General features: G+C 38.4%; 2 protein-coding genes and 1 long non-coding RNA gene across 3 annotated transcripts; 2 read left to right on the forward strand and 1 right to left on the reverse strand.

The window, feature by feature from the left end:
- Nucleotides 1-565: 565 nt before the first annotated feature.
- LOC122642927 (putative F-box/LRR-repeat protein At5g54820) lies at nt 566-4,286 on the forward strand. Its single transcript, XM_043836542.1, has 3 exons — nt 566-1,320; nt 3,654-3,845; nt 3,941-4,286. Exons 1-3 carry the CDS (start codon nt 574-576, stop codon nt 4,256-4,258), a joined length of 1,257 nt encoding a protein of 418 aa, XP_043692477.1. The 5' UTR covers nt 566-573; the 3' UTR covers nt 4,259-4,286.
- Nucleotides 2,790-3,640, reverse strand: LOC122642929. The gene is made up of 3 exons (XR_006330131.1): nt 3,514-3,640; nt 3,123-3,132; nt 2,790-2,825 (listed from the first exon to the last, which is right to left on the reverse strand). It is a non-coding gene; the product is annotated as an uncharacterized LOC122642929 (long non-coding RNA).
- A 2,142-nt stretch (nt 4,287-6,428) lies between the features above and the next one.
- LOC122643551 (putative F-box protein At1g49610) lies at nt 6,429-12,333 on the forward strand. The gene is made up of 5 exons (XM_043837165.1): nt 6,429-6,495; nt 6,598-6,707; nt 8,566-9,558; nt 11,729-11,920; nt 12,016-12,333. Exons 1-5 carry the CDS (start codon nt 6,429-6,431, stop codon nt 12,331-12,333), a joined length of 1,680 nt encoding a protein of 559 aa, XP_043693100.1.
- The last annotated feature ends 771 nt before the right edge of the window (nt 12,334-13,104 follow it).

The following is a 13,104-nucleotide window of genomic DNA, read 5'->3' on the forward strand; positions in this document are numbered from 1 at the left end:
TTCATCCATTCTCTTTGTTTGTCATCTATTAAAATCCATTTTGCCATTTCCTCTCATTTTTACCGCGAAGACGAAGCGCGGGAATAGCAAAGTAGCTTCCACAGGTACGCTCTGGTTTTCTCAGCTCTCACCTCAGGTCTCAGGTATACAATGAACACCTCACAAATAGTTTGATCCATTACAGTTTTAATCATATTTTTTCATCTGATTTTAATCCAATCCGAGGAACTCTGCAATGTATCATTTAGGGTTTGATATTCGATTACAGTTTTCACCATTCATCTGATTTGAAACTTGTAATGCATTGAACAGGTGAAGATGAAAGGGAGAAAGCGCCGAAAAAGAAGCAAAGAGACTTGCGATAGAATCAGCCATCTTCCAGAGCCAATTCTGCGCCATATTGTCTCTTTTCTATCAACCAAAGATGCCCTCAGAACAAACTTCTTGTCCAAGAGCTGGAGAAATCTTTGGACTTGTATTCCTGTTCTAGACTTCCATGAACCCAACTTTTATAATGAAGAACTAATGGTTTATTTCCACTTTGGGCTGATAAATTATAGAGATGACTACAAGATGCGGAAATCGAAGAAGCAATTTGCGGATTTGGTTGATAGAGCCTTACTACTTCATGAGAGCCAAAACTTTCGCGAACTTAAGATAAGTTTCCACTATCTTGATCATTATGACCTTACAACTCGTGCTGATCAATGGGTTCGCTTTGCACTGACAAATGCCCCAATGGTCGAAATGAACTTCTCTGGTTGTGATCGTAATCCGAACCCTTCTCCTGATAAGGGTCTGGGAAAACTTTACCAGTTGCCTCCTTGTCCTTATCCATCTAAATTGTTGAAAGTTATGAAATCAAACTTTTGTCTGTTTAAGCCATCAGAGCACAAGAGTTTTCCTTATTTAGAGACTGTGATTCTAACAGAAGTTAAATTACCTGATACGTCGGTTCAAGATCTAATTGCTATTTGTCCTCACCTGGAATTCCTACATCTGAAAAGGTGTTATCTTCCGGGGGAACTTACTATTCACGCTCCACAGTCACAACTCAAGCACTTATGGATGGATTCATGCATAGGTCATACGGGATATAGTGTTTTTCAGTACCATATAAACGTTCCAAGTCTTTTGCACTTTCAGTTTGTGGGGAGGATGGTGGATGGATTCTCTTTAAAGAATTTATCAAAGCTGATTGATGCAAGCTTGGAGTTTCCACAGGATCTTCTCTTTACAAATCACGGTGAAATGCTCTGCGAACTTCTAGAGGATATGGATCATGCCAGGGCTTTGACACTGTCAAGCTGGTGTCTTCAGGTATGTTCTTACTGGTTCATTGAGGTTGCTTTGTCATCTAGTCTCAAAATCTTGTTCTATAAGATGTGATGAAAGTATTAAACTAAGATGAACCATGCTCCAAACAACATCATTACTCTTAATGGAGTGAAGAACTGAATAGTGCTTTCTAGCTTCTGCGTCTTACAAATGAAACTAATCTTGATTTATCTACTGATTCAAAATTTTGTTAATAGAAGAGAGAAACTAATATACAGAACACAGAGGAAAGTTAACAGATATATGACAACATCTACATTACACAAATGCACAATCTGATACAAATAGTCCATTCGAGTTTCTCTGGTCATTGGCTAAGGTAGCTGTATTCTAATTTGCTTCCTAATGAGTATGACTTTCAGCTGCAAAAAGAGACTGCTATAGGAAATACACCTTACACTATTCAACTAGGATCCCCCTGATGGAGTGCACTAGTAATTTTTTTCAAGACCTAATGCTACAACTTCTGCCATAAATGATGAAAGTACAAATTTAATTGATGAGATGATAAATAGCATAGACAGTGATTCAGAGAAAAGGGCATTGGAAACCATCCTACAAGTTCCACCAGGCCTCTTGTAAAGCTTTTGGTCTGTGCGGCTCACAAGGGGTGCTACTGGGGTTGGACTTTATGTCATTTGATAGAGCTTAACACGCAGCATATGGGATAAAATGGTTTTTATAGGTAAAGTAGATTAGAAGTTATAATCAGTCAAAGTTGAGTGCAGTGGCAGTTCTTTAATTAAGTAGATGTAAGGGCTTTTTCAGTTTCTTGTTTCTTTTGTGGTTTATTTATTGTTTTATAATTATTAAGCTTCTCTAGGCTGGTCATTTTCTTTAGAAGAGGTTTCTACTTTCAGTTTTACTCTTTGGTTGATTAGGAGTTGGGACTAGGCATCACAATGTCCTTGTAGACATAGGACAGGCTTGGGGGTGGGATGGATTGGATGTTATGGACTTGTTCTAAGACTGTCTTTTCCTTTGTTCAGATTGGGAATGCTAGTTTCTACCTAGCCCTATCTTTATTTGAATAAAAATAATGTATAATTATTGTGGATGGGATTGTATAATTTCTGTATAAGATTATAAAACATGATCTTTGTGCAACCTGTTTAGGAAGGGGTTCTTGTGGTACTCACTTTCATTGTGCCACATGAATAGATGATATTGCTATTCCGACTGTTGGATAGAGGGGACATTGTCTGGATTAGCCACATGTCAAATTTCAGAGCATAATTCAATCAAAAACCCTCCCGTGTATTGGCTAGCATCCTCATGTGTGGACACACGTGCTTACTGTACTCAGACCACTACTGTGCACTCTTTCATTGTCCGGATGTTTCAAAGCTCTAGTTTGCCACATGAAAAACTCTGTTTGGGATGAAATTTGATATGTGAGAGGGGGACCTTGGGGACCTACCTGTCCATAAAATATAGACCCCAACTGAGCTATGTGCCAGATATTTGGGCAGCGCAGGAATCCCTTCCTAGGTCGGTCACACAGAAAATCATAAGTGTTTGTCTAAAATCTTATTATTATCTTTTCTTATAACCCTTGTATGAAATTTTACATTTCTACAGCTAGCTTCATTTTAATGTACTGGACTAACCCTCCACTTGAACAAGTATATTATGATGTGTTGTACTAGAAAAAGACAGATTACTTTCCCTTAAAGGAAAGGCAATATGTTATGTTATGAAAATGTTTTAATTCCCTTTTAATGCTTTTTTTTTTTTTTTTTTTTGATAGTTAAGGGGGGGGGGGGGGGAGGGAAGATGTAAACCCAAGACCTCCTGGTTGCAATGGGCTTTTACGCAGCACAAGCTACCAAGTGCACTAGGCACTTGTTCACTCTTTTTAAAGCTTGCATCTCCATATTATGGAAATAGCACGTGGATACCAATACTTTGCAATTTTATTTAGATAAACATGGTTCTCTTGTTAGAGTAACCAATGCTCTAGTTGACCAACGTAGGACTCCAGGGAGAACAGATTGGTCATCAAAGAGTCCAGATGATGTAAATCAGGCATATTGTTGCTCATAAATTTTATTGTTTCTACAATTGTACCTGCTTCTTACCATGTGCATGAGCTCAATTATGATGCTTTTGCCACCAATTATGGAGATAGTGATGCTGAACCATTTATGTTTAAGTACTTGGTTTTTTATCAACGAAGTTTGGACTAATGATTTGTTGATGGGAAATATTTAGGAAATTAAGCCATGGGAGAAATACGTTGCTTGTGGTTTTTCTTATTGTTACTGGAACAAGTTCTAATGTTTTCATGTATTGACTCTCCTTTCATATCAAAGGCTCTGCCAATTGTGGATGACCTCGATGGGTTGCGAGAAAGTTTGCCTTCTCCACTCCACAATCTAAAGCATTTAACACTTCAAACAGGTTTGGACAACTATGGACTTGTTGGGTTAGCTTGCTTGTTGAGGAGCTCTCCTAATCTGGAGGCTCTTTCAATAGATATTGGTTACTCTATTGACATGAATTGGGTAAGGAAAATTAACTCTAGTTTCTTCCATCTTATCCGAAGCCTATTGATGCAATGCTTATGTCTAATTGAATAGTTTCTGATGTGACTTTGTAGGACTACATAGACGAACCTGAATACTTAGATATTTTTGATTTTGATGGGGGAAAATTTTGGGAGTCACAGCTGCTTCTCTTTCATTGTTTAACTCATCATCTTAAGAAAGTTGTGATCAATGGCTTTATGGGACGAAACCGTGAAATAGGGCTAGTAAAATTTTTGCTCAAGGGATCATTGATTTTGAAGGAAATGGTTATCACCCATATCAATTGCTTACGTGTTACCATGCAGTTCTTAAAGCTAAAGTTTAATATTGGTCGAAAGTTATTAGCTCTCCCAAGAGCTTGTCCTTATGCTGAGATAAAATTTTCATAGAACATCTTGGATTTTTTGTATAGACTGTTAACATCCAGGGTATGTAGTAATTCTACGGTGATGTAATTTTGTATACTGCTAGAGCTTAGCACTGTCAATGCTCAACACTTCCTTTTTTCTTTATCTTTTTTTGGGTTTTCCTGTGCATGTAATATGTATTTTTGTTTCTCCTGTAAGTGAGACCATTGCAAATTGAATAGCACTACCAAAGGTTTCGTAATGAAACCCTAGGAACCTGCCTGTGTTTGTACATGTGGGTCCCACAAAATTTTAATTCTTATTGTTGGATAGCTCGAACATGCGTTGGATTAGCTACTTGTCAAATGTTGAAACCTAAGTTCAATCACATAACCTCTCTTTTGAATTTCCATGCACACTCACAATACTCACACCACTATTGTGCACTCTACCACAATTTTGATTTTCAAATTTTCTATTTTGCCATGTGGCAAACTCTTTTTACATGTGAGCAGAGGACCTTGAAGTCTAATTGCCCACAAAATTAGGATCTTATTCATGTGGCAAATATTTGGACCACCTTGATAAGATAAGTTTTGCCCTAATTTGGACTACACTCCAAAGACATGTAATAAATAGAAATTGCATGTAACATTAGATGTTGTTATGATCCTATCATTAACTTCTTGAATCACAGTCATATTGGTATGAGCATATTATAATGAATGCCGGATATGACCCCATTCATGAACAACATTCATTCATCACGGATTGAAGATGCCATGCGTTCCAACTCCCAATTACCTATTATTAGTGATTTTGATGGTTTCTTGGGTTTGTGCATTCTGATTTTTGCTAGAGATCTGTTTGTAACTGTCACTCAGTTTTGTAATGACTAGTTTCATTCACGGATGAAGTGCTTCTGCAAATACCAGCAGCGGGATCAAGGGGGTCAGATTTGTACAATACACACAAATTTCCATCCATTTTTTAACTAGTCACCTATTTTGAGGGCTAGAGTTGAAAGCTTGAAAGTGCTAGTCGATTAGACAATGTTTAGATCTAATAATCTCTATGGGCTTGAGGTCCATCAAGTCTGGAAATGGTAAATCGGTAGCTAGGAATCTTGATTCTGTCCTTTTAACCCTATGTTATAAAAATTGCAGCCATTAGCCACTGTTGTGGCAGAAAAACTGCAGTGGAGATTATACGACATGCGGACGTGGGCAGACCTGCAATATTCACAAAAGAGATACCAGAGATGACCAGAGCGGACTCTGAGGGGGATTCTCAGATGCATAAGTCAGTTTTTTGGCAACAATGAAGAATTATAGAGTGCACAAGTAAGAGTTTGATCCATACCTGTTCGAGTGAGGTCTTTTTTATAGTGAAGTGCCTTGTGTCATGAGGTTGTGGTGAGAATCCCTCTTTGGTTCATCGTCTTGCCCAAGCTAGTAGTTTCCTTTTGGGAGACGTAGTAGGCATGGAGAATCCTCCATGTGTTGAGCTTCGATATTCAAAGGTCGTGGGGGAGATTCTCTTGCCAATTTGGGGATTGAATCCGTGGTACATCGAGCCTTCTTAGGCTGTTGAGATACCACTGAATAGGTTTCCTATTCCGAGTAAGGCACGATTAGTAAGTGCCTGATTTAGAGTTGGTTTTTATTTTGGGGAGTCATGACCTGCCTCAATGGATCCATGTGTTGTGCTGTGAATGGACAGTTGTAGTTCTTCCAGGTCATCAAGTATGAGTTGCATGGTACTCCCATATCTGGGCCATCCCGTGTATTTCGTCATGCCACGAGGAAGGAATCAAAGAGATGGTGGTTGTCTTGGGAACTCGTGAAGCTTTGAGCGGAAGTTGGAGCTTTTCAAATTTTGGGTTCTAGGTTTTTGCACCTGTCATTTCCGTACGCTTCCACTGCTTCTCGGGGAGTCGAAGGGAAATTGACACGTCGTCACGATCCCGTGATATCTGGGATAAGCATATCTTAACTGTTTGTGTGAGTGCATCCAGGCCTTTCAAATCCGCTGTATAATGAGAACTTTAGCTTCCTTTTCAAGTTTTTATTCCTACATTTCGTCCTTGTAGATTCTTTCTTCTGGTTCCCGTCTTCTCCGGAGGTCGTAGTGAGAGGAATTTGTTCCCTTTCCATTGTTCTTCTTGAGTTGAGCCAATCAGTAGTGTTTCTCTTCTTCCTTTTTTCTAGAAATGTCTGGGTCTATTGATTCCATTTCCACTAGAGGGTTGGCTAAGGATGATCCTAATCATATCCATGGTATGAGTTCAGAGCCTGATTATGAGAGAACCCTATCCTCATCTACTTCTTCTACTAGTAGTCCTGAAGTTTGAGTGCTTGAGAATCCCAGCCCTGTTGTAGGAGAGAAATCTTTGGTGAAGCGCCCTAAAGTGGACGACAGTGATCGCCCTAAGGTGGGCGGTGATACTGGTACTCCTGCTAGGTTGATTCTTGCTGCTAGGTCGTCTGTGGTCTTTGAGATTAAGATTTCTATGAATAAGTTTCTCTTGGGGATCTTATGGATATGTATCAGATTCCCCTTGGGGTTAGTTTTAAAGTTCCTCGACCCCAAAAAAATGCATGTAAGGCCAAGGCAGGGGGAGGTCTACTTGTACGAGCACATGTTCGAAGTTGGCCTCCGCTTCTTGGTCTACGAGCACAATCCTTGTCATAGCAAACATCTCGAAATGGATACCGATTGATTCACATTGTGTTTTTTTGTGGATCCTGTGTCGAATCCCTACTGGCATATTTTTCTATCATATGAATGGGTTAAATGAATCTGGGCTGCGAGTCTGTTGGGACTAAGAACGAAATTCCTCCTCTCCCTCTTTGGAAAAACTTTGCATCTTTATTTTAGCTGCTAGGCAGTTGGACAAACAATCTCTTCGTTGGTTCTTCTTTGTGGCTATTATTAGTAATATGTAATTGCAATAATTAACCATTAATGGTTTTACACAATAGATTGCTACTTAATTTGAAAACAATGAAAGTCAAACATGGATTTGGTAGAAGTGTATATGTGGAATTTGTAAAAAAAAATAATTGGGTTGGATTCATTCAAATACATTAGTATAATAGTATTCAATGTTTCTATGAATATTTTGGCTTCTCTTTGAATTAGAATTCTGTCATTTTCAACGTGGCTTGTTGAGTACATCTAGCAAGCATTTAAATTCGGTGTAAAATAGGGAAACCGTTTAGGAACCAAGTATCCAAGACTCTGACCGAAACCATTTAAGGCAGATAAACCTAAACCTTTTAAAAACCGAAAAACCAAAACCGTGTACTAAATGGTTTTGGTTTCGATAATTGAAACCGTTTAATAAACGATTTGGTTTTGGTTTCACCTAAAAATCCTTGCACTGAACCAAGCCTAACCAATTACACCAAAACAAACCATTTAACACCCTTAATAATACTTACGATAAGTTTTCTAGTTGGCAAAACAAAGATGGGATATTTTGGTTTGTTGAAAATGGAATAAACTCTACTTCCATGAGATTAAGTGTCTGAAATACCCTCACAATAATTATTTTTATCCCTCATGTATCCCCAAACTACCGTGGCCTATCAAACTAGAGAATCCTTCCCCTAATACTTAAATGGGAAAAGGTTGGGCACATCGCCCACGAATAATAAGCTAGGTCCCATTGTGTCTATCTCTCCCTCCCTCTCCCCACCTTCCTTTTGAACCCCTCCTATATGCCTATCCCTCTCCCTACTTTACAGAATTGCATCAAACATAATGGTTGTCAGGCCAATCAGTGCCGGATTGGATTGAACTGAGCCCAACATGACTGGTCTTAGGCTGAGATATCCAAGTCCGATCTCGGACTGGGCTAGGCCTGGGCTGTGTAATGGAATCAAAGTCCACCGCTCCCATCTATAATGTGTCATCGTGCATCATCAGCAAACACAGTCCAAGAAAGGCATCTTGAGGGTACTTCTGTAAAAAGAGCATTACTCTTGCCACGTGTAACGGATGCGCCAAGAGTGCTCTGTCACGTTAATTCGCAACCCAAATGCATTCTCGTTCTTTTTGTCATCCGTCAAAACCCATTTCCCTCCTCATTTTAACCGCGAAGACGAAGCGCGGGAATAGCAAAGTAGCTTCAACAGGTACGCTCTGGTATCTCAGGTCTCACCTCAGGTCTCAGGTATACAACGAACACCTCACAAATCATTTGATCCTTTACAGTTCTAATCACATTTTTTAATCTGATCTTAATCCAATCCAAGGAACTCTGCAATGCATCATTTAGGTTTTGCTACTCGATTACAGTTTTCACCATTCATCTCATTTGAAACTTGTTATGCACAGAACAGGTGAAGATGAAAGAGAGAAATCGCCGAAAAAGAAACAAAGAGACTTGTGATAGGATCAGTCATCTCCCAGAGCCAATTCTGCGCCATATTGTCTCTCTTCTCTCAACCAAAGATGCCCTCAGAACAAGCTTCTTGTCCAAGAGTTGGAGAAACCTCTGGACTTGTATTCCTGTTCTAGACTTCCATGAACCCAACTTTTATAATGAAGAAATAATTAGGTATTTCTTTGAACTGGTAAAAGATAGAGATTACTACAAGATGTGGAAATGGAAGAAGCAATTTGCGGATTTGGTTGATAGATCCTTACTATTTCATGAGAGCCAAAACATTCGTGAACTCAGGATAAAATTTCACTGTCTTGATTATTATGACCTTTCGACTCGTGCTGATCAATGGGTTCGCTTTGCACTGACAAATGTCCCTGTGATCGATCTTAACTTCTCCGGTCGATGTCATGATCAAGACCATTGTCCTGAAAAACTTTACCAATTGCCTCCATGTCCTTATCCATCCAAATTGTTGAAAGCTATGAAATTAAACTTTTGTTTGTTTAAGTCATCAGAGCACAAGAGTTTTCCTTATCTAGAGACTGTGATTCTGACAGAAGTTAAATTACCTGATACGTCGGTTCAAGATCTAATTGCTATTTGTCCTCACCTGGAATTCCTACATCTGAAGAGGTGTTATCTTCCTGAGGAACTTACTATTCACGCTCCACAGTCACAACTCAAGCACTTATGGATGGATTCATGCAAAAGTCATACGGGATATCCGGTTTTTGAGTACCATATAAACATTCCAAGTCTTTTGCACTTTCAGTTTGTGGGGAGGTTGCTGGATGGATTATCTTTAAAGAATTTATCAAAGCTGATTGATGCAAGATTGGAGTTTCCACAGGATGTTCTCTTTACAAATCACGGTGAAATGCTCTGTGAGCTTCTAGAGGATATGGATCATGCCAGGGCTTTGACACTGTCAAGCTGGTGTCTCCAGGTATGTTCTTACTGTTTCATTGAGGTTGCTTTGACTTCTAGTATCAAAATCTTGTTCTAGAAGATATGATGAAAGTATAAAACCAAGATGGACCATGCTCCAACTACAACATCATTACTTTCTAAATGGAGTGAAGAACTGAATAGTGCTTTCTAGCTTCTGCATCTTACAAATGAAACTAATCTTGATTTATCTACTGATTCAAAATTTTATTAATAGAAGAGAGAACCTAATATGCAGAAGACAGTGAAAAGTTTACAGAGAAAGGGTTCTTTATGAAAAACATCTGCAAAACACAATCCAATACAAATAGTCCATTCCAGTTTCTCTAATTTGCTTCCTAAGGAGTATGGGTTTCAGCTGCAAAGAGAGACTGCTATAGGAATAGACCCTCCACTCTTCAACTAGGATCCCCTGATGGAGTACACTAGAAAATTTTTCAAGGCCTAATGCTACCCCTTCCATAAATGATTAAAGTACAAATTTAATTGATGAGATGATAAATAGCATTGACAATAATGCAGAGAAAAGGATAATGAAAACCATCCTACAAGTTCCACCAGGCCACTTTTAGAGCTTTTGGTCTGGGTGGTTCACAAAGGGGTACTACTGGGATTAAAATTTATGTCATTAGATAGAGCTTAACCCGCAACATATGGGATTAAAACAGTTTCATTATAGGTCAAGTAGATTAGAAGTTATAATCACTCCAAGTTGAGTGCAGTGGCAGTTCTTTAATTAAGTAGATGTAAGGGTATTTTCAGAATTCTTGTTTCTTTTGTAGTTTATTTGTTGTTCTATACTTAGCAGGCCTCTCTAGGCTGGTCATTTTCTTTAGAAGAGGTTTCTACTTTCAGTTTTACTCTATTTGGTGAATTAAAAGTTGGGACTAGGTATTACAATGTCCTACTAGTCATAGGACAGGCTTGGGGGCGGGATGGATTGGATGTTATGGACTTGTTCTAAAACTGTCTTTTTCTTTGTTCAGATTGGGAATGCTAGTTTCTACCTACCCCTTATCTTTATTTGTATAAAAATAATGTATAGTTATGGTGGATGCGATTGTACAATTTCTGTATACGATTAGAAAACATGATCTTTTATGCAGCCTGCTTAGGAAGGGGTTCTTGCAGTACTCACTTTCATTGTCCCACATGGATAGAAATTGTTATTCCGACTGTTGGATAGAGGGGACATTGCCTGGATTAGCCACATATCAAATTTCAGAGCATAATTCAATAAGAAACCCTCCTATACATTGGCAAGCATCCTCATGTATGGACACACACGCTTACTGTACTCAGACCACTAGTGTGCACTCTTTCATTGTCCGGATTTTTCAAAGCTCTAGTTTGCCACATGGAAAACTCTGTTTGGGATGAAATTTAATATGTGAGAAGGGGAGCTTGGGGACCTACCTGTCCACAAAATATAGACCCCAACTGAGCTATGTACCAGATATTTGGGCAGCGCAGGAATCCCTTCCTAGGTCAGTCACACAGAAAATCATAAGCGTTTGTCTAAAATCTTATTATTATCCTTTCTTACAACCCTTGTCTGCAATTTTACATTTCTACAGCAAGCTTCATTTTAATGTTCGGGACTAACCCTCCACTTGAACAAGTATATTGCGATGTGTTGTACTAGAAAAAGACAGGTTACTCTCCCTTAAAGGAAAGGCAATATGTTATGTTATGAAAAAGTTTTAATTTCTTTTTAACGATTTCATCTTCATATTATGGAAATAGCACGTGAATACCAATACTTTGCAATTTTCTTTAGATAAACACAGTTCTCAATTTAGGGTAATCAACGCTCTGGTTGACCAACATAGGACTCCAGGGAAAACAGAATGGTCATCAAAGAGTCCAGATTATGTAAATCAGGCATGTTGCTCATAAATTTTCTGGTTTCTACAATTGTACCTGCTTCTTACCATGTGCATGAGCTCAATTATCATGGTTTTGCCACCAATTATGGAGATAGTGATGCTGAACCATTTATTTTTGAGTACTTGGTTTTTTATCAATGAATTTTGGACTAATGATTTGTTGATGGGAAATATTTAGGAAATTAAGCCATGGGAGATATACATTGCTTGTGGTTTTTCTTAATGTTACTAGAACAAGTTCTAATGTTTTCATATTTTGACTCTCCTTTCATATCCAAGGCTCTGCCAATTGTGGAGGACCTCGATGGGTTTCGAGAAAGTTTGCCTTCTCCACTCCACAATCTAAAGCATTTAACACTGCAAACAGGTTTGGACAACTATGGACTAGTTGGGTTAGCTTGCTTGTTGAGGAGCTCTCCTAATCTGGAGGCTCTTTCAATAGATATTGGTGACTCTATTGACATGAATTGGGTAAGGAAAATTAACTCTAGTTTCTTCCATTTTATCCGAAGCCTATTGATGCATTGCTTATGTCTAACTGAATAGTTTCTGATGTGACTTTGTAGGACTACATAGAAGAACCTGAATACTTAGATATTTTTGATTTTGATGGGGAAAATTTTTGGGAGTCACAGCTGCTTCTCTTTCATTGTTTAACTCATCATCTTAAGAAAGTTGAGATCAATGGCTTTATGGGACGAAACCGTGAAATAGGGCTAGTAAAATTTTTGCTCAAGGAATCATTGATTTTGAAGGAAATGGTTATCACCCATGTCGAATGCTTCCTTGTTACCCTGAACTTCTTAAAGCGAAAGTTTCTAATTGCTCGAAAGTTGATAGCTCTCCCAAGAGCTTGTCCTTATGCTGAGATAAAATTTTCATAGAACATCTTGGATTTTTTGTATAGACTGTTAGCATCCAGGGTATATAGTAATTCAACGGTGATGTAATTTTGTATACTGTTAGAGCTTAGCACTGTCAATGCTCAACTCTTTCTTTTTTGGGGTTTTCCTGTGTATGTAATATGTACTTTTGTTTTTCCTTTAGTTTTTTTCAAGGAATGGATCAATCTTTCAAATTTTATGTAAGAGCTTAGCACTCTTGCAATACTCACACCACTATTGTGCACTCAGCCGTAATCTTGATTTTCAAACTTCTATTTTGTCATGTGACAAACTCTATTTACATGTGAGCAGGGACCTTGAGGTCTATGAGGTCTACCTATCGATAAAATTGGGATCTTATCCATGTAGCAAATATTTGGATTGACTTGATAAGTTAAGTTTTTCCCTAATTTGGACTTACACTCCAAAGACATGTAATAAGAATTGCATGTAACAGTAGAGGTTGTGGCAAATATCTTGGGTTTGGCCTTAACGACTTAGTAAAAGGATCCAATTAGCCACTGATATTTGGCCTTAACGACTTAGTAACAATTAACCATATATTGGACCTCATGGGCCCCATTATTTTAGTCTAAAACTCTAAATGCCCTGAAATCATACAATGTTAAACTCTATGACAATAGTAGTCCAACTAACTCAGGATAGCAAATTCTCTTAGGTTGTGTTTGGTTGGAGGTTTCTTCGGAGACGGATTCTGATTTTGGATCGGATTCTTATGAATCTGGGTCTAGTGGATTCGTAGGTGAGGAG

The sequence above is a fragment of the Telopea speciosissima genome, chromosome 10 (assembly GCF_018873765.1).
Source record: "Telopea speciosissima isolate NSW1024214 ecotype Mountain lineage chromosome 10, Tspe_v1, whole genome shotgun sequence".
Lineage (NCBI taxonomy): Eukaryota > Viridiplantae > Streptophyta > Magnoliopsida > Proteales > Proteaceae > Telopea > Telopea speciosissima.